The sequence below is a fragment of the Aulonocara stuartgranti genome (assembly GCF_965226115.1).
Source record: "Aulonocara stuartgranti genome assembly, chromosome: 17".
Classification (NCBI taxonomy): domain Eukaryota; kingdom Metazoa; phylum Chordata; class Actinopteri; order Cichliformes; family Cichlidae; genus Aulonocara; species Aulonocara stuartgranti.
Genome location: NC_138953.1, coordinates 5,829,986 through 5,851,228, shown reverse-complemented (window position 1 = coordinate 5,851,228; position 21,243 = coordinate 5,829,986). Strand labels below are relative to the sequence as shown.

Sequence of the window (21,243 nt, the reverse complement as noted above, 5' to 3'; positions counted from 1 at the left end):
TAAGGGTGTTATTGTGGTAGACAGAGCGTTGTGTAACACCTTATAAATATTTTAGCAGAGACAACACAGCACTTCTGTCTATTGTCTTCCTCTAAAGCTCATCCCGACCAAAGACTAACCAAAAGCAGCCAGCATTTAGATGACTGTCTGAACCACAACACCCTGAACAAACACAAGCAGCCCAACACATCCATGCATAAATGGCTCTACCTTTCCCTGAGTGAAGTAAACACAAGAGCACTAGATTGGCTCCGGAAACCCACATTTACAACTCTCTTCCTCTCTGACACCATTTTACAGAGACAAACACACACACACCTGACCAGACCTGCTTCCCTTCACTCTCAGTGAGTCACCTAAACTTCAACAGCAATCCACAACTTAGAGTCTGCACAAAGTGCAAAACTGTCTTTTGATGTAAAAAAAAATATACTGTTGGGATTCACTATAAAGCTGCAATGACAAATTTCAAATTAAAGTAATTAAGTAATTAAGTATTTCTATTTAAAGAGTAGTCCATGAAGAACGTGTCAGAAAGCACCAAAGCCACTGCTCATTGTTCCTCAGCAGTGCACACTCACAGAGCTCTGAAACATCCGAAACCAATTTTCAAGCTAAGCCATTATTATGACTTAGAATGAGCTAGAATTACGTCTCAATCTTACAATGATTTGTTGCCCAAAAGGTGGCTGTGAGTCACCCATGAAAAAAAAAAAAAAAAGGGAAATGCACGTTGAATTATTGATATAACTCGGGCAGGACCTCCTTGGATGAGGGTGTCTAGTGATAATGGCCGAAACCCCCAATGAATCCAAGGTCCACTGCTGATTATGTGTCCCACAATTTTTATATTGTATTCTAGATCAGATTACTAATCCCGAAACATAACCAAGTAAGGTAAAAAGAAACTTAAAAATGCCAGAATAGCTTGTGATAAAAGACTGAAACACCCTGTGAAGTTGAGGCACACAACGATGTGTCCCACTGGTAAAGTTTCCGGGCTGCCATTCCTCAAGACTGCTCAGTGTTCTTCTTCACATCCTGAGTCAGCTTAATCTAGAGACCAGCTGCAATAATCACCAATCGTACATGCAGTCTCCATAAATTTCAAACATTCTGACATTGTTTTTGTGTTTTCACCAGCTTCTCTTAAGGTCTAATTAAGTTTTTGACCTGCTAATTTGCACCAATCTTGGCAAAAGAGACTGATCGTTACTCATGTCTGTGCTCATATTTTTGTCTATTGTCAGTAGATGACACGCAGTTTTCATAATTGCGGTATCATGCCAATATATCCTGAAAACAAATATAAATCTAGCTTTATATCCCACTGAAAAAGAATGACTTGTTTCCCTGAGCTTTATAGGTCGAAAATCTGTTGTATGTCTGATCCTACCCAGTATTAAAGTTGGAGTTAGAGCTGGGCGATAGAACGATAACGATATCTATCGCGATATAACTTTTACTCGATAGAGAAATTAAGCTATCGCGATAGACCTCGCCGCTCTTGTCCTCTTAAAAAAAAAAAAAAAAAAAAAAAAAAAGGTCGGCCGATCCAAATTAAGTAGCGCAGAGCCGAACCAATCACAGCCGCAGCTTCACGTCGCGTGACTTGTTACGTACAGCACAAGTGCCAAGCCGCACGTGTGTTTGTTTGGGAAGCAGCCAGCGGGTAATGGAGGAAATGAGTGTACCGACTAGAAAAATCAACCGAGCGTGACCGAAGAGAAAACAGATGATGGTTCCAATGCCGGAGAGATTGTCGAACGGAAGAGCCATAGAAGTTCCGTAGTGTGAAGGTATTTCGGCTATTTCAAGTCTGACAAAAAACAGAGTAGCGTGCACTGTAAATTGTGCCGAAAACAAGTCTGGAAATACAATAAACTGGTGCATGCGTCACACTGTGTGCCACGTTATTGTTTCGGTGAAATGAATTTCTACAATACTGTTACTGTTAATTCTACTCTCTGCAGTGTTTAAATGCTTACATATACACACAGTTACTGTCCCTCCACACATACGACTCGGTTCTGCTTCTATGCCCCAGCTTTGTTTACTTTTTCCCACCGAGGCTTCTAGACTTCTGATTGGCCAACATTTCTGCACGGTTAGGAATCTAGCGCCACCTGCTGCTTTGGCATGTTCATAGCAGCGTTTTCCTTCATTTCTGCCTTTATGTGTGGACGGGATTATTTTTTAAAACGAAAACGGAAAATCTCCGTTTTCAAAAATACCCGTGTACGTGTGGACGTAGCCTCAGTCTCTGACTGGAAGCGCTAATTCGTCATTCGGCTTTTGTCAGACTAAAGTAACTGTTAAAACTGTTTGTAAAGCTCAGCTATACAACAAGGAGAGATTGAGAATTTCCTTTTAGTTCTCAGTTTATTTGATATTGACAAAAGTTAGTCAGTTTTGTCTGTTCTTCTGTAAAACAAACTAAGATTTATTTTTAGAATTAATACTTTGTTTCTAAGTGGAATTGACAATTTAGTAGTCTGTTTCGTTTGTTCTATTTTGAAACTTAAACGCTTTAGCGGCTGTCTTTTGTGTAGTTTGCAATATTTGCCTTTATTTATCTGAAAAAGTCTCATGTTCCTTAAGTACATCTACCCTGTTGAACTTATTATGGGAAATAAATATTTAAAAACAAGCTGCTGATTATTTCACATTTTACTTGTGAGCAACGGCACATTTAAATCTTACAAATATAGTTATTTGGCTTATATCGTGATAGATATCGTTATCGCCTGAAATGAAAAAAACATATCGTGATATGAAAAAATCTCATATCGCCCAGCTCTAGTTGGAGTTTGCCTTTTATGATGATGATGATGGAGAAAAGAACACACTGCATGGGCTTAACTGTGCCACATGTTTTACATGTACAATATGTATGAAAAAACCTGCTGTGAACCAGTGAAATTACTTTATTGTGTCATTAATTCAACACTGTTAAAATTACCATATGCAGTAAGACTGTGCATTAAAAATAGTCAATTTACGGATGTAAAATGCAGAGTTCCTATTCGTGTGTTTGTGTTATTATTCTTGTCTTGAAAATAATAATGTAAATTTGCAATGCTGTGAGCTTGTCTTCATTTACTGTGAATGCCATTGTTTATTTTTCATTAAGCTTACCTCTTGGCTGTGGGGGGCAGCAGCGGACCAACTGGAACTGAAGGTTGTCGCTACGCAGATTCTGGCCCTCCAGGTGCTCAAGCAGCTCCTTGAGAGTGGATTGTGATGTATCTGTGCCGTGTAGAGTGAAGGAACTGGGGGTAACCTCAATCTGGAAGTTCTTGTATTGGCGCACAGGACGAGACTCCCTCAAGTCAATCTGGATGAACAATAAACAATTTTTTCATTTTAAACAAGTAGTTCTTTTATCAACAATCAACAATTAAAAGACCCTCTATGAGCAAGCACTTGGTGACAGTGGGAAGGAAAAACTCCCTTTTAAAAGGAGAAGACCTCAGCCAGAACTAGGAGCAGGGAGGACAGCCATCTGCTGCAACCGCATGAGATTGAGAGAAAAGAGAAGAAAGCAGAGAGAAAAAACCCCGACAAACTATGGAAAAGGGCGCCAGAATTTAACAATCGCTAATTCTTCAGCTTTCAATTATTTTTCCTAAGCTTTTGAATGGCAAACAGGCTTGTAGAAATTTAACAGAGACCAACAAAGATGGCTGTGTGCTTGAATACATTTGAGGTCTACAGTGGTCCCCTCAACCCAAAATTGCTGTTCTCATTTAAAAATTAGTAAATAAAATTTAGGTAAGTAGTGTTTTGTGAATTTGTCAGTTAATCAGTAGATCTATAGTACCTCACTGCAAACCACAGTGATGATGATGTACTGGTATTCAGTACAGCTCCAGCGCAGGATGTAGGCGCCCTCCTCATTGCCCTCCTGGCGCAGTTTTTGGACGGCGTACTCCGTACTGCAAAAAGAAAAACAACGAGACATTTGATTTAACTGACCTGACCGGAGACAGCTGTTCAATCAAGATATCCCAGAAATATTAAGCTACAAGGAAAATTTGATGGAGGTTCTTATAGGAGCTTCTACTTTGACATTTTTCAGCCTGCGATGTGACTTAATCACCTTGTCCAGTAACATGACATGCAACAAATGATGAATTTGTTTGATAAAACTGCATGTGGCACATTCTCATCCTCCTCAAATAAAATTGCCAGTACAAACCTGATGGGTCCGTGGCAACCATTGGTGATGTTGTGTACCACTGAAGCCGGAGCCACCTCCTTGCACAGGTAGTGATGGGCATCCACAGTCAGCCTGAAGTACCCGTCCACAAGGGCTGCAAAGGACAGAGCCTCTGCCCTTGTATCCAACAGCAGCTCCTGAAAAGTGCAGAGACATCCAAAGAGTGATGAAGGAAAGCAGGAAGGGAAGAAGTAATCAAAGTAGCAGCTATTACAAACACTCCACAGCACTCTCGAGCCCTGTAGTATGAGCAGTGATGAATGACAAACTCAAATTTAATTTCACAATTAAGTATGATAAAATAATTTGTCATGGCTAATAAAATGTAGCGAGGCGCCATCTTTGATTTGGCAGGTGAAAAAAACAATACAAAAACAAAAACACAACCAATGTAGAGAATGCAAGAAACAAGCTACAGGGCTTCTCAACAATGAATCCTTATACAATTCTTATTTAAGATATTATTAATAACACTTTAATTGCAATTTCTGGTTTTACTTATAAATGAAAAGTTTTAAAATTTTAAGTACGCATTTGAGCAAACACTAAAGGAAAAACACACACACACACACACACACACACACACACACACACACACACACACACACACACTAGTCTCACCATCTTCTTGTTGTCCTGTTTATAGATGGTGACCATCGCCTCTTTGATGACAGTATGCGTGATCTCATGGAAGTCACAGAAGACCACCCAGCCTTCGTTTGCATCTTTCTTTTTGTCAGTCTTCTGTTTTGCATCATGTTTGTTCTTCTTTGACTTTCCTTTTTCTCTACAGGCCACAGACGACTGTTTACAAAGCAAACACACGGATATAATTTTTTCTTAGCCAATCTGAAAATGCTGCATCACCTTTTCAAAGTCTCAATGACATTCTGTAACAGATCTCAGTGCATCAGAGATGTATCGAGTGATTAAGCGATGTTAAAATAAAATGTTTTACTAAAATACTTTAAATATTACAATGTTTAACATTTAATATTTCTATTAAAGCCACTGATTACATTTATCAATTTTGCACACATTTCCTAACTTACTGAAGTTTGTATGAACTTGTTAACACCCACCAGTAAGTTAAGTTTTCCTCATTTGTTTATAAATTAAGGCCAGATTAAATGGGTGTGCCGTCTCTGGGATTCTCAAATAACAGGTTAGAGATCTGTCCACTACTTGTTTGCTACTCAATTTACCATTGTGAAACTAAAGGCCCTTGAGGTTTTTACTCACTGTAGTGGGTTTCGTCCTCCAGGAAATACCAGTGGTGCCGGTAACCAGGACCTGCATGTCACGGCTTGCCTCCATGTTCTGACTCTGAGCGTGTCCTAGACTCTGATTATAATATCCTGGAAACAGGTAAACATAGCAAACGTATATTGTAGTAGTTGCATAGAAACATAACATTTTACACAAAGATTGTTTACAAAATAATCTGTTATTAACTATGGTGACTTTATGTTTAAAAGGGAAAAACAAACAAACAAACTCAGATCCCCAGATTACTTTCAGTAATCAGCCCTATAGTGTTTGTAATCTTCACATGTTATTTAGAAAAGTACGGGGTGTGGTCTACTAAGTAATAAGTGGGTTAATGTTACAATGTGTAAACATCCTCTTTCACTTTTGTTTTTTAGCCATTGCAAAAGTTCTCACTGTGTCTTGGGTATATTTGGATGTCAACAAGGTGCAAACCTTTTTTTCTCTCTCTTGCAGATCTGCTAGTGGGACACCACAGGGAGCCTACATGTAAACATACCAAACCACTGCCAACTATAGATCAATGCAGCTAATTAAACTACTGTCAGAGGACAGTAAAGACAAGCCGTTATCTCAGTTTTGTGGTAGAGTAGCAATTACAGTTTTCCTCATTATATGTATTATTCCCTGACTGGTCTCAAACTCTAACAGGGATTAACTCAGTAACTGTTTGAATCTTTCGTTACTCAAAATCTTCTGAAAAATTTGGGTCATGCTGGAAGTCAAAAAATAATATGCCAGGGTGCTTTTTTCTACAACCTGAGCTGTTGTATGTCACAAATCTGGAACACTCCCTGGGAAACTAAAATCATGATTAGCACCTTCTCACCACTCCAGTTACTTACCGTAGTAACTTCCATTGCAGAAGTCTCCCTCCTGAATTACACTAAGTGAAGAAGGCTCAAAAACCTCGCTGCCCATGCTGCTGACCAGACCCTCCAACGTGGCCAGGTACTTGATCTTCAGGTCGTATGTCGTGATGTTGCTGTCCTTTACTGTGCGACTGTTGAATTCAGTGAGGAATTTCTTGAACACGTTGTTGATGCGGATCCGTGTCAGAATGTTACGCTGCTTAATGTTGCGGTTCAGCGAATCTGGGATGAAACGTTTGTAGCTGGGAAATGGGGAGAGGAGGGGATCAAGACAGAATGCATAAACATTTTTGTCAATACAATAAAACACTGTGCTGCTGTCTGTATTTTAGTAGTAGGTGTCGTTTTTTTTGGCAATAATCAAAAAGCTGTGTTACCTGATTTCATGGGAAGCAGTGGACAGAGGCATTTTCTCGTTCATGGCGTAGTGAGTGATTGCAAGCACAGCCATGCCCAAACACTCGTTTTCTATCTCATGTTGCTCTGCCTCTGACTGGGGGCTCCTGAGTGGAACTACGCCAGTCTGAAAGTCATTTTGGCTCTGTGCAACAAATATACATTTATCCTTAGCAGATAATCAGACAAACAGCAAACACATCTGATCATAACAGAACTCTAATGGAAAACTGATTGTACACACTAAAAAAACAAAAAAAAAAAAAAAAAAAATAACATGAGTACCAGCTGATGTTGTTTTAAAATGAGCTTTCATTGATAATGTGTTTTCATGGGATTTTAAAGTAAAACTAAGAAGAAAATAACACACCAAAAACATTCAAATGTTAAGTTGAGTCAAAGTGGATCTTTCTGTGATCTGAGATATTATATTCTTGATACATGCAACAATAAATGGGTAAAAGCTTGTGTATACAAAAACCAGTATAATAATTCAGGGTCTAAACTAAACCTTGCAAGCACAAACCTGAGTAAACAGGTAAGTCAAGGAGTCAGCATCCAGTAACGGTGTTCCCTCTGGTATTTTCTGTGGGCTGTTTCCTTTGAGTTTACTGATGCAGTGCCTCCAGACATACGGCTCTCCTTCAATGGAGCTATGCCAGTTTCTGAAATAAAACCTGACAGCAGAGAGATAGAGGACTGGTTAACAGCACAGCATAAATACACATGAGGGAATTTATGGCTTTGGTTTCTTCGTTTTTCTTTTTATGTGGGTCTGCATCACATTACTGATGATGAGTGATTGAAATGTAAAACTGTCCATGCTGACTTTTACTCTGTTACTCTTTTAATCTGTCATCTCCATTTGACTTTCCAGTTAGCGTTTCAGTGCTGGGCAGTGACACCACCATCTCAGGTTTGAGGTTTTGGTTTTTTGGTTGTTGTTTTTTTTCTTTTACTTTTTGACCCGTTTTCCTGTTTTCTCTGAAACGAAGCAATTTTAAAGCTAGCCTGTGCTTTACAGAGGAAATACGTGTACACCATGTATCTGTCTACATCCTTCAAAGAACAACAATAGACAAAGGGCAATGCACAAAACAGTAGTAACCTAAATCAAAGCAACACTGAAAAATGAATGAAAAGAAGAGTAAGAAGTAATAAAACAAATAATGAGGGCTCAATAAAAGGTCATGAATTTAATAAAACCTGATCAAACTGATATATTAATACTGTCAAATATGCCATCCGATATTCTCTAATATTACAACTTTTTAAAAAAAATATCTGCATCTACGCTCTGTTTTGCTACTTTCTGACCTTATATAAATCTATCCTGATGGTATTTTTATCTTTGTGTGTGCTTTGTTTAGACCATGTTCATATCATGATATGATCATAATAACTCACTTGTTTTTAGGTGGCTGCACTTTGATACAAGAAGCTCATACACAAAATATGCACCACAGTTAGGCTCTATGTACACTTGATTTTCCCTCTACTAGCTATTGCCAAAACAGAGCACAGATAAAGAGGAAGTGTAACTGACACCACAGTGGGTTTTTTTCCTCTTTGCATGACATGCTACTCAAGTTGTGAGTAGCACAGTACAGTGGGGTAGTAGAGTCAAGTACAAATATGGCATTATTTTACTGGTTTTAAAAAACTGGCAAAATAAACTCTTCACTGAAGTATTCTTCACTGGGTCGAGTCTGTTGCAATACTTTGCCATTATCACGCGAAATGGTAGAACAAACTGCTTTCTGTTCCTATTTTTAGTTCCTTTTATAGCTGTTGTAAGACTATATTATTTTATGAGCAGCAAAACAACTCCCTCACTCACCTTGACCTTCAGCTGAGTCCTGTGTTGGCTTTCCTTTCTCTTTTTTTAAATAAGGTCTAACAAATGTTTCATTTCAATTTGGGGTTCAAAACACGCCACAGTAACAACAAATTCTCGCTGCAAAAACTAAAGCTGTAATCCAGAAATGACCAAACTCCCCAATCAATCACAAATATATCATTTGGTCCAGACATTTTTATTCTATTCTATTACTGTGAAATATCTTATCCTATCGTCTTACTTAAAGAGCACTCGTATTTATGAAAAAATGTCTGATGCTGACAAGTTTTTGTTTTAAATCAGAGCACACAGAATGGCTTACAAGTACAGAAAAAACCATATAAGGAAGCAATTCTGCCCTATCCAGAAGTCTGAATTCTTAGCTTGTGCTAAACAAAAGTGAAACAAAATAATTTAGTCTTAATAGTGTCTTTGGGTTTTTGGGACATGGTTGCTTTAATACAGTTTGAACCACTGCTCTATCCCAACAAGCGAGGAGAGATTCCATACCTAATTGACAGTGTTCCTAGCTAGGAGGAGGCAAGTCAAGGTTCCCGTCTTTAATTTCTGCCTGAGTTGCAATGCCCAGATTCCAGCACCTAATATTCTGTCTGGCCTGTAAAGACTTGGTTGGGTCCCCTGACAACCCCCTGATAACCAGCTAGGACAAGTTGCATACTGCATGATGCTCTGAGATGTAAGCTATAATCTCGCTTTTTAGCCCATACCTCTTGAGTCAGGCTTTATCGGGCTCGGAGCATCATACAGTATGCAACTTGTCCTAGCTGGTTATCAGGGGGGTTGTCAGGGGACCCAACCAAGTCCCTCATATTAGCTAGGAGGGATTACAGCTTAGCAAACTATGTCGAGCTTAAAGTCAGAGTATTATGTGTTGCGAAAGACCACGTTAACCTGCCCCTGACCAGTTACGGTTTAAAATCAGCTGAAAGCACAAGCTGACTCTTTCATTTACGGCATGTTCTAAATACAGTCGAGTCGCTATAGGGGAAATATGTTTTATATGTGAAAACTGTTAAGCTGTACCTTAATAGAACCATAGAATTAATTACAAACTGTGTTGCATTGCATAATACAGAACACATGCTAAGAATACCTGTTCAGTCAATAAAAATAATTTCCCTTTGATCTTCTTTGTCAGGTTATGGGGCAATAATATTTCATTTTTAAATGTCTCCAGTTCAGAGTTCTAATGTGCAGTCATCACCTTAGCGAAAAAAAACAAAACAAAAAAAACCAACAATAGCCCCAAGTGCACTTTCAGCAATAAAATAATTAACATGAATGACCCATGAAATGCCCCTTTTTATGTGAGTATGCACAGAGCCTGAAGCAAATTGTGCTGCTTTACAGAGAAAGTTTATAATGTGAAACCCGTTGCTTCCTGCTGGGGTTTTAGATTTATCAAGTCAACTAAAGCAAAGAAAGCCTGGCAGTGTTTAACTTTATTTGCAGTATTCTCTTCTGGTATCACGAAATGTACACCCTCTGATACAATACAGGAAACAATTCACATATGATAAAAAATTAGAGTATTCAACTCCAGAGTAGGGATGGGTATCGTTTAGGTTTTATTTTATTTCTGCAAAATGATAAGCACCGTCCAGCCGCACGCACGAGGCGATACGCACTAACTCACTAATGGAGATTTACCACACCCGCAGTAGATGTGCTCGGTGTGAGGTTTTGTAGCAAGCTATCAAATACGGTGCATTTCTCGGCTTTAAAAAAAAAACGCTATGTGTCGCCAGGTGTTTCATCAGATTTGAGGTGTTACCTCCTTTGCACAGTATCACCTTAAAGCACTTGTTGCAGGCTGCTGAGTTTGCATCTTTTGCTGTGAAGTACAGCCAGACTTTTGACCGCATCACCTTGGTCATTTTTGATCTGTAGCTCTGCTCTAAAAGAACGTACGTACCTGGGCCTGCCTACTATCCTTGGAAAGGTAAAATGATTGGCTAGAATCCAAAGTGTATGACATCTCAGGAAAAAAAAAAACAAGCACCGAAATGTGCGCTGCTTTTCGGTCTGGTTACTACCGTTTATGTCAGAACCAGTGCCATAATGGCACCGGATATCGGTACCCATCCCTACTCCAGAGCGCTCATTTGCTGCCGTGACATCATTCTTACCTCATGCGATAGTGGAACTTGATACTGGTTTCATCTGTGACCTCGAACTCGTAGTTTGGGGGATACCAAGTGCCAGTGAGCTCATCGTACAGGGCAAATAGGTTATGGCACAAGGGAGAGATAGCTGAGAGACAGAAAGCAGAGGGGGAGGGGGGGGGGGATCAATAGTCAGGCTATTAGAATAATGACATTGGAAGAGGATTACAGCCTGTTTAAAGAGAGTGTTTAAGAGATATGGAATACAATCTGCTTGGGATGTGCCAGTCTGATATCTGGATCAGATATCTGGTTGGATCCCGAATAGCTGGATAAGATACTGGAGACAATGCACTGATCTACAGCATTTCTATTCAGTTCAGTTCTATTTAGTTAACTACACCATGCAACGGCAGCAGAGTACTGGCTGTTAGCCAGAGTGCTAACATAGCATGGAGGAAGCTGGCAGTAAAAGGACAGCAGTTGGGAGACATTTCACACTACAGAGCTACATTTGCACAGCAGCAACAACAGCTTTTATTTCGTATGTTTCATATGTTTTTACTTTCACCTCACACTTGGGTGAAAGTGAGTTGTTGCAGGTAAAAAGCTGCAATGATGATATTGATATCTTTCTTACTCCTTCTTACAGCCTCACATTTAAACATTGTTCACATTTGTCTGGATGTCACCAAAACTGAAGCTTCTGGTACCTTTCAATACCAAAGTTCCATAAAGTATCATGTATGTTCCTGGTTCTCAGTATCAAGTTTGAAATCCCACCATTGTGACAATGGAAGCTAGGCAGCTAACAGTATTATTGTTTAGTTAGAGAAATAAATGTGCATACATGTAAAGGCAATGAGACTGTTTAAGAGACAACGAATATAATCTGGTTCCACAACTGTGGTTCAGGGGGTTGGGAAGCTCATCTGTAACCGGAAGGTTGCCGGTTCGATCCCCAGCTCTTTCTGTCCTGGTCGTTGTGTCCTTGGGCAAGACACTTCACCTACCGCCTACTGGTGATGGCCAGAGGGGCCGATGGCACAATATGGCAGCCTCGCTTCTGTCAGTCTGCCCCAGGGCAGCTGTGGCTACAACTGTAGCTGCCTCCACCAGTGTGTGAATGTGAGAGTGAATGAATAGTGGAATTGTAAAGCACTTTGGCTGCCTAGAAAAGCGCTATATAAATGCAATCCATTATTATTGTTATTATTTTTAAACAGAGACAAAAAGAAGTGTACTTTTGCTTAATATACTTTTCTGATTTTGACAAAATCTAAAACTTGACAGTCAGCATATGTAAGATTGCACGCAATAGGTATAAGATTAAAGCTAATCATTATTAATAACTTTATGCTTTTGTCTTTTGAATCTGGATAACCCATTTTACTATATACTATATTCAGTTACAGAGAAAAAAGGAAAATACACTCTTAATTACTGCAACAGGAAAAGATTAAATCAAAGAACTGGCAAATGACAATTCTGTAAACAAGTCAGCCACTTACAGCATTTCTTGGCAGCGTCCACGCAGAGGTTCTCAGCAGTGTAGTGGCCTTTTGGGTATTTCAGTGGGTCAATGTCAAGTCTGTAAAAGTGGATTTCCAGGCCTTTAATGGAAGCAGGTGAGGAAGAAGTCTGGGGTTTCCTAGGTTTCCTCATCTTCAAACAGAGTTGCCTGCCCAACTCCATCACGTACAAAGTTGGCATTCAGACCCTAAAGAAGTGAAATTAAAAAAAAAAAAAAAAAAAAAAACAGAAAAAAGGGGGTAGGGGTAGGAAGTGGGAATGTTAGAATCACATTTGGAAATTCTTAAAATTTTGGTCTGTGGAGAGGAAAACTGAAAATTTACTGTGCTGACAGAATGAAGAACAGGCAACTCATACAAGCTTCATGTACCACAGGTTCCTAATAATTATTTCCTGTTTCTAGTTGAGGAACAGATATTTTGCATCCTCTGCCACTGTCAGGGATCACATATTCAAACTATAATATTTAATCTAATTAATATTTTAGTTATTTTGTAATGTGTTACTCTGTACATATTTTAATATACAGTTTTTGTTCTCTGGCAGCTCTAATGCTATAACATTGTGACCATAGTCACATGATAACTCATTGAAAACTTCAATTATATTCAATATTCTACTAATGGTCACAGCTTTTCAAACTTTAGTTCTTCTTACTTAGTTGTATTGCCTTAAAGGAAGTTCACTATCTTAAACTAATTACTAAATAAAATCATTATAAGCTTGAGAGCACCACAAGAACTAACTTTGCAGTTACTTAACCGTCATTCCCATTACAGCATAAGTAATTATATAACGTTATTGAACACAACAGCAACCTGGTCTTAAAGTCAGCCAGTCAAGACAAACCGCTCAAGTTCAAAGTGAAAAAAGGTGACTTAAGTGGCATGGATGTTTATATCATATAGGCTGGGCTGACAATTACTTATATTCAACAGAACCATGTCTATGGTTTACAGAAAAAATATCCATTGAGTGGCAGTTCTGCAGAAGTGTCTTGTAGTTGTCAGTGTTGATTGGCCAGACTGCTTCGATTTGATGGGAAGGCAACGGTAACTAAAATAAAAACGTGTTACAACCAAGGTATGTAAAAGAGCATACTTTGAAGAGCAACATGTGAAACCTTGAAGCTGGCAGGCTAAAGCAGCAGAAGACCATAATGGGCACCACTCCTGTAAGCTCAGAACAGGAAACTGAGGCTACAATTCACAGGGCTCACCAAACTTGGACAATAGGAAATTGGAAAAATGCTGTCTGGTCTTGTGAGCCTTTATTTGTCCTGCAACTTCCAGATGGTTGGGTCATAATTTGGAAAACCTTCCGTTCTGCCTTAAACCAAAGATTCAGGCTGCTGCTGCTGCTAGTGGTGGTGTGGGGGATTTTCTTTTCTTAGTGCACTTAGGGGTCATTATTACTAACTGACCGTTGTTCAAATACCACAGTCTACCTGAGTATTGCTGCTGTCCATCCCTGTATATACCACCATGTATGCATTTCATTTAGATTTCCCAAACATGAAAATGAGATCACTGTACACAAATGCCATTCACAGCTACTAGTAGGTCTCAACCCAATAGAGCATTTTTGGGATGTGGTGGAACGGAAGATTTGCAATCAACTGTTCTGCAATAGCGGAGTGATGCAATCATGTCAATAAGAACAAACAACTCTGAGGAATTTTTCTAGCACCTTGTTGAAATCATGCCTATCATAATAAGATGTGCTGAACAGAACAGGTTAGGTTTAGGATTTAAAATGTAAAGTGTCACATTTTCACCAATTCTTTTTTTGAACAACATGGTCTACGTGCTATATAGATTATTTAATGTTGGCAGAGCCCAGGAGAACCACTACTATGACATGTTCAATTCAATTCAATTCAATTCAATAAAACTTTATTGATCCTGAAGGTTGACCCCGAAGGAAATTGGGTTAAGGCTGCCGACCTTTGCCAGCGCCGACTTACCCTTCTGACCATACATACATTACACAAACATCACATGGGGAAGACAGGTCACAGAGGTATAACAATGGAAAATGCACCACATGAGGAAAGATAAGGAGAAAAAAAATAACTCCCCCCAGACTGAGCTTCAACAGGGAGATCAGTTTGAGAACAGAAAAAAACACCTCTGCACATGAAAAAAAAACTCTAAATACGCCAAAGAAACACATGACAAGCAACAGGGGTGGGTAAAGGGTGAGAGACAGCCGATTTAGACAGTACATCCGGGCCTGCAGCCTGTGCGCTGGTCTCCTTGATCCACCGTCAGCATTGGAAGGGAATAAGCGTCGAAGGCGTTTGGAAAGGGAGGGGGATGAGTGTGTGCATATCAGTGTATATGTATGTGTGTGCGTGTCCAGAGTTCAGCTGAGACAGTGTCCTTCACCCTGCTAGGCTAAGTAAACAGTCTTCCAGCCAACCCAGGTGGCCTGGATGTTCTTCACATCTTCCAACAGGACAACACGTTCTCACTACAGAAGCAGACCAACAAACCAAGAGAGTATGTGTTTTAAGACCCCAGAGAGCCACGAGATTTGAAATCACAGCACTTTCTAGCAGATTCCCGTACAGCAAGTGGGGAAGGGCTTTAACCATGCAATGCTTGAGTCAAGTGCACATACATCAACCAGCATGCAGCCTGTTTCAGTTGCTCCTGCTTTTTCTCTTTACTTGCACTTTTTTCTTATTTATTTCTTTGTCCTTTACTTAGTACTTAGACTGTTTGTCTACATAATTTCCTCAGTGATTATTAAAGTATTCTGATTGTCAGTTTTTCACCACAAGAACTTCTGCTCTCAACATACACAATTAACAAAACAATTAACTATTATTCAGCATGGAATACAACACACTTCTAAATAAAATATTGCATAAAAGCCCAGGCACGGGAGCAACGATTATTGGAAAAAAAGACAAACTTGAATTTAACCTTAAAGACTGAATTAAGCCTCACTTGACAAATTAAGAACAAAAAGGTCATCAGGAGCAAAGCACAAAATAATATTTGGTTTCTGGAATTTGCTGCCAATACTTCACGTATACGCCATGATGAGCTTGAGCAACTTTGAGTTTTTTGTTTACCGAGAGATATCAACATCCTGCAAGAAGCTGACATTCCAGCAATCCCACCTCACCACAACTCAGCACCCAGCTTAGGCACACAGCAGTACCATAACTAGCCTTGTTCTCAGTTAACTCAGTTTTCTGTATTGATACAATTAAAAATTCACTGTATTGCTGCATTTATCAACTATGCTGCACATTTTTCCCTGCATGCTCTCGTTTCAGAGTCATTCGTTAATCATATTTCTTTGTTTTTTTATTGTAGCATTAAAAATAAATATTTAACATTTAATTGCGTTTGTTTATCTATTTACGTCTCAGTCTCTTTGTAGCCTCTATTTAGAGAAAATTTCCCTTCTAAAGTTTCTTTTAGCTACTTAAAAGAGAAAAACTTCCATTTATTAATCATTCTAGGGCTACGCTTCATAATGCTGACCTCCTAACGCTATATATCCCTATCAAGCTCATATCCGTATATATTACTGTTATTATTATTGGTGGTGGTGTTTAATAATTCCACTCAATGCCATATCCCCCGCATTAAGCTTGTTTCCCCTACACCAGCTTTCATCTAGCACTTATAATTTCTCATCACTTTTCATCACTGTTACAGCTGAGTTTCTTAAGAAGAGAATTTCAATGACTCATTCTTTTTATTTGTAACTCAGGCAGTGTTCCTCTGAGCACTGAGTGTGTGAATGTGAGAGTGAATGAATAGTGGAACTGTAAAGCGCTTTGGGTGCCTAGAAAAGCGCTATATATATGCAATCCATTATTATTATTATTATTATTACTTCAGTTATCATCAGTACTTTAGAAAGTCACTATCCCTTTTTTGTTTCATATTAAAATGTAAAAATGCATAAGATGTATCTATGAGAAATACATTTTACAACAAACAAAGTTCATCCTAATGATAAACACAGTTTATCATGAAGTTTATCATAAAGCAAACACAAATGACATGGCAGCAAACTTGTGACACCAGTTCGATGAGGCTTTTGCAATGATTACGCCACTACTTTCCACAGCAGTTGAAAAAACTAATTGTTAAGCGCTGGTTCCCTCGGTAACTTCACGTCTACATTATGTCTGAAGCATTTTTTTTTCACTGAACAAAACAAGACCTTGGAAGAGTTTATGATGTTACGATTGTCTGACAGTAAAAGCTGAATTTTCTGAGGTGTAGTTAAAATTAAAAGTCTTCACAAAAGTCAGAACAAAGAATGCCTCCACATTTTCATAGAAAAAAAAAAGACAGAATGTGTTGCCTTAAAGCTGCAACAGTGGATGTATTAGTCACCACCAGCCTTGTCGTTAATGTTCCCCTATGATGTTCTGCAGACAGGAGTCATACTTGACACAAGCACTGTAGCCCTAACCTTTCTCAACATTATCCATCTATGTGTGACAATGCAAAAGTCAAAACCAATCCCATTAAACTGCCATTAACCTCCCAACTCCCAACCCAAATACAAAGTCCAATTGCGCGTGTCCAAGTGTAACAATAAAGTAATTAACAGTTCTTTTTTTCCAGCATTTCTAATAGTAACACATTTAAAGGAAACTATATTGTTCACTACACTGAGAAAGGAATACTTTGAGCAATGCCCTGATATGATTCATGTGTGAAAACCACTAGCAATATATCTGCAAAGTGCTTGACGGGACTCCTCTAACTGCAATTCAGGTTCTTATTCTATTGGAGAAGTGAGTTCTATTCACGTTGTATCAGGTATTGACGAGTTCTGTTGAATGTGGAAAATGATGAGGCAATGTAGTTAAGATATTTGTTAGAAAAGTTAATGTCAAGACATGCTCAGCATGTGATGCATACTTTGCTACCTGTGCTCAAAGTATTACGAACAACAGAGTTGGAGGTGGACAAACTATGGGACGAAACCATTTCCTGATTTCCCCAAGTATATGTTGTATAACGAAAAACACATTTCCCACCGACATCCTTATGTCTGTGATATGTCCACACAGGTCAACATAATACAGACTATTATACAGGCTAGACATGTTTTTACTTACGTTCCTATAAACTCAATTACATTTGAAATGTTGTGTGGATCACTTAGGCAGCATAGGGCGCTAAATGCACACTTTACATTACTGTATAACTTACAGTTCATGCATTAACCATCCACAATGAATCCAAAATGATGAAATCACTGGTCACTTTTCCCTAACTACTGAAAACTAAGACTGTCTGATTTAAAATGGATTTAAATATGGATTAAAAGCACCATGGGAACAAATTCATGTGAATATCAAGAAAGTGAAAATGGAAAAAAAGAGCTTTTTTCCCCCCCTATGACATTCTACTGTTGCATACATGTACTATAGCTGCATTCAAGCAAGCACAGGTGTTTATGAGTTTTATGGAGTGCAATTAAAATGTTACTTGGATTATCAGATGGAGCTCCAGTGCTACACGTGCAAATAAGAGCATAGCCTACATTGTCAGTGTTTGCAAAGACCAAAATCCAAAGTCCTTCATGGGACAAATTTTGTAAACCAGTGCTTGCCAGTAGACTGCTGGAATCAACCTATTATATCAGAATCAAACTGAAGGAAGTCAAATGGTCCTACCTGTGACTGAGTACACAGGCCACACAATTGCCTTCCCTAGTCTGGGCCTCACACCCCACCGGATGATGTGGTTTCTCTCACCATCTCAATACCTTTTCTTTCTTTTTCAGTTGAATTCTATTCAAATGTCAAGTACATTCGGTGCCCAAGACAAGTTTTTTAAAGGGAACCTATTCAGCTCATTTGCAGTTTACAGTTGGCTCTACAAAGTAGCTTTGCTTCATAATTCAAAATAATGATAATAATATCCATCTTATTTTGGGGATCCCCTATGTTTATCCTGTCAGTTAAAAAAAATCCTTTTTAGCTCCTCACCCATTTCATTATGGGTTTATAATCAGCTCAAATGATTAATCAGTTAACAAATAATTGGTCTACTGATCAACAACTTTTAGCTATAGCTCAATTACAGTTTAATTATTAATGCTGTAAGACCAAGAAGTACTGGGTTCTGACAGCAGTATTAATCCATTATAAGGGTCTAAGGAAAGTCAAGCAATTAAAAGATCATTTAAGTGGTGCCCAATTCTACGAAAGACTTAAATTTTACTTTCTGTTTCAGATGATTCACATTCAATCCGTTACTTTTGTCATAATCATATGACTTGTGTCTAAGCCACAACACAATGAGTCAAAAGATAAAAGTATTTTCATAGACTGTTCATTAACCTGGCTCTGTTTTATTTTCTGTTAACTTATGGAAGCATGACGAAGTGATTGGATGGCAAGGGATACAGACTTTGTTTTTATTATAGGTTAGTTATTATTTTTGAATCCTATGTTATGTAGTTTAGAAGGTGAAAAAAATACATTCCAGACCACATTTTTTAAACATTTATCAGTATGGAATTAATAGAATTAAATCTTTACCATACAGTACCTGCACTTAAGATTTCAGAAGAAACTAATAATAAGACAGAAAAGAAGTAGGTAATGAGTGAAACTAAACTTAAAACAAAAAGAAAAAAAAGGAAGGACCATTTTGTAACAATTTTTAATTAGGTATCAATAATGTGTTACATAAGTGTCTCACTTAAATAACAATACAGAGAAACTCAAATATGGTCAAGCATTACCATCAAAAGTGCCACTTAGCTATCAGGAGAAAAAGTCATCATAACTTTCTCTTTGATGTCAAATATCAGGGTGAATACCAAAAGGTGGGCATACCGAGATCAACAATATCAAAGTAAAGTTCAACTGTGATCACGTTTCCATATGTATGCACATTAAAAAATGTCATCCATAATATTTTTGAATTACACTAATCTATTCATCATTTTTGGTTATCATTGCAGATAAATCTGCTGCTTGTTCAATCTGATCAATAAATTTTCGACCAAAAGTACAGCTGGGGAAAAGCTCTAGGAACTATATTCTAATTAATGTTCAACATGCCTCTTTGGTTATGTGTTTTTTTGTGTGCTGTGGATCAAAAAAAAAAACATGTGCCCACCTCTGTCAGCCTCAAAGCCACTTACCTTTCACTGCGTGGCTTTATTTTACTTAATGTGACATTTCCAGCCTGAAACAGGAGTTTATTTTCACTTACTATCACTGGACCAAAGGCTTCTGCGTCAGTTAATTGTCTGGTCTACTGTGTGGGTTATACAAAACGTCAAAAATCGTGGGAAAGACCCATCACGAGTTCCCAGAATCCAAGCTAAATGTCTTGTCTACAACAATGAAAAAAACAACAACAACAAAACAACGGCAGTAGCATAAATCACAAACAGGAAAACAGAAATAATCACATTTGAAAAGATGAAACTAGTGGCTTTGTCATTTTGCTATAAAAAAAAGAAAGAAAAGAAACGTCTTTTAAAAAAAAAACGTGTAGATTTGATTTATAAACTGATCAGTCGACTGTAGTGTACTAATTTCATGTGGAGGATACAAAATTAATCCCACATGTGTTTGTTCTCTTCTAATGAATACAATTCATAAAAATGCCGAAGCCAATCATTTTATGTAATTCTGCCTTTTCTGTGTTAGTCACCTCTGGGTCCACTTTGTCAGATACAAATCCTGAGATTAACCATTATTACCAAATCCTTTATAACAATCATAAACACAGAGTATCCATGTCAATCTAATCCACGATTTTCCTTGACATGTTGTTAAATGTTTAATGGAACATAATGGACTCTTTTTGTATATTACGGTAGATCGGATTACATAAATTGTGTAATACATATGCTAATAATTCGTCCTCGCTTTCCTTAAGCCTACTTATCCTTCACCGTACTTCTGTATTGTTTAAATAATATAATTATAGTTTAACCCATCTTCCTGTATTGTGACAGGGACAATGGAGGCGGTGCCATTCCTATCAAGTGCATTGACGTTGGTTAACGTGAGCATGCTAGCTAGTAAGTTAACTTAGATTGCCAAAGAAAAGCCCAACGCCAACATTTTTACTCTTGGCAGCATCGGAGAATGATGATAAACGACAGGATGTGTTTAACAGACCAGAAGACGTGCTCTGTGTTCGACGGAAATATTTAATAAACGGTTATTTACTCACCTACCAAGCTTGGCCAGACAGCTGGCAAGTTACTTCCGTTTCGTTTTGTACATTAGACGCGTCGACCAAGTCGGTGCGCTTTCTCTAAAAGCTTCGTGAGTATCAGATGTTGTATATTAATTCCAAAACGTCCCAAAAAAGTATAAATATCCCAAAGAAAAGCGGTGCGAAGTTAATTCCACAGTTTTCCCCCGTTAGTATACCGTATTTTCTGGCGGTGGAGAAAACAGCCTTCCTCGACTCTAGCTCTAACCCTTCCTGACAAGAAACGTCCCCTTCCCGAAAACGACGCAGTGGCTGGCGGTAAAAGCCGGCAGCTGATTGGCTGTGAGACCTTTCACTGGAGATGACGACACAAGTCCTTGAGCGGCGATAAACATAAATTAAACTGTTATTCACACTTTCTGAGCATTGTGGGTTACTTACAGCCGCAGATTTAGCTTAAACGACGTGATGATGATGATACAGAAAGAAAAAAAACTCAAGTAAAATTAAACAATGAACTGATGTATTTATTAACTGCATTTAATATCTTCGATGCAAAAATGCCAAGGAATGTCAGTAATGTAAGTGACTATGCAAAAGTAAAACCCAGCTTTCACTCATCCTCTTTCTTATCCGCTTACAACTATGGAAGACGCATTTAGATTCTCTATCTAAGAACCAATACAACACTGTAAAATTAGTCTATTACAAGCCATGCGTTTAAAGCTTCTTATAGGTTAAGTGAATGAGCAAAGATTTATATAAAAAAGAAAGATTGGGAATTATATTAAAGTATTCAAACTCATTA

The 21,243-nt window shown here is 38.3% G+C and overlaps 1 protein-coding gene across 2 annotated transcripts in view; it reads right to left on the bottom strand.

Annotated features, from left to right (window-relative positions):
• The window catches only part of jak1 (Janus kinase 1), a 32,359-nt gene extending 11,633 nt beyond the window's left edge, over positions 1 to 20,726 (bottom strand). The window contains exons 1-11 of one of the 2 annotated variants that reach the window (XM_082511893.1): positions 20,451 to 20,726; positions 12,237 to 12,445; positions 10,750 to 10,873; positions 7,286 to 7,436; positions 6,741 to 6,904; positions 6,337 to 6,605; positions 5,465 to 5,580; positions 4,844 to 5,026; positions 4,202 to 4,359; positions 3,824 to 3,938; positions 3,139 to 3,337 (exon numbers count right to left, since the gene is read on the bottom strand). In XM_082511893.1, the coding sequence (XP_082368019.1) occupies positions 3,139 to 3,337; positions 3,824 to 3,938; positions 4,202 to 4,359; positions 4,844 to 5,026; positions 5,465 to 5,580; positions 6,337 to 6,605; positions 6,741 to 6,904; positions 7,286 to 7,436; positions 10,750 to 10,873; positions 12,237 to 12,438 (1,681 nt within the window). In that variant the 5' untranslated portion in view covers positions 12,439 to 12,445; positions 20,451 to 20,726. The remainder of the gene's footprint in view (positions 1 to 3,138; positions 3,338 to 3,823; positions 3,939 to 4,201; positions 4,360 to 4,843; positions 5,027 to 5,464; positions 5,581 to 6,336; positions 6,606 to 6,740; positions 6,905 to 7,285; positions 7,437 to 10,749; positions 10,874 to 12,236; positions 12,446 to 20,450) is intronic. The other variant, XM_082511894.1, reaches the window with a different exon arrangement.
• Between the last annotated feature and the right edge of the window lie 517 nt (positions 20,727 to 21,243).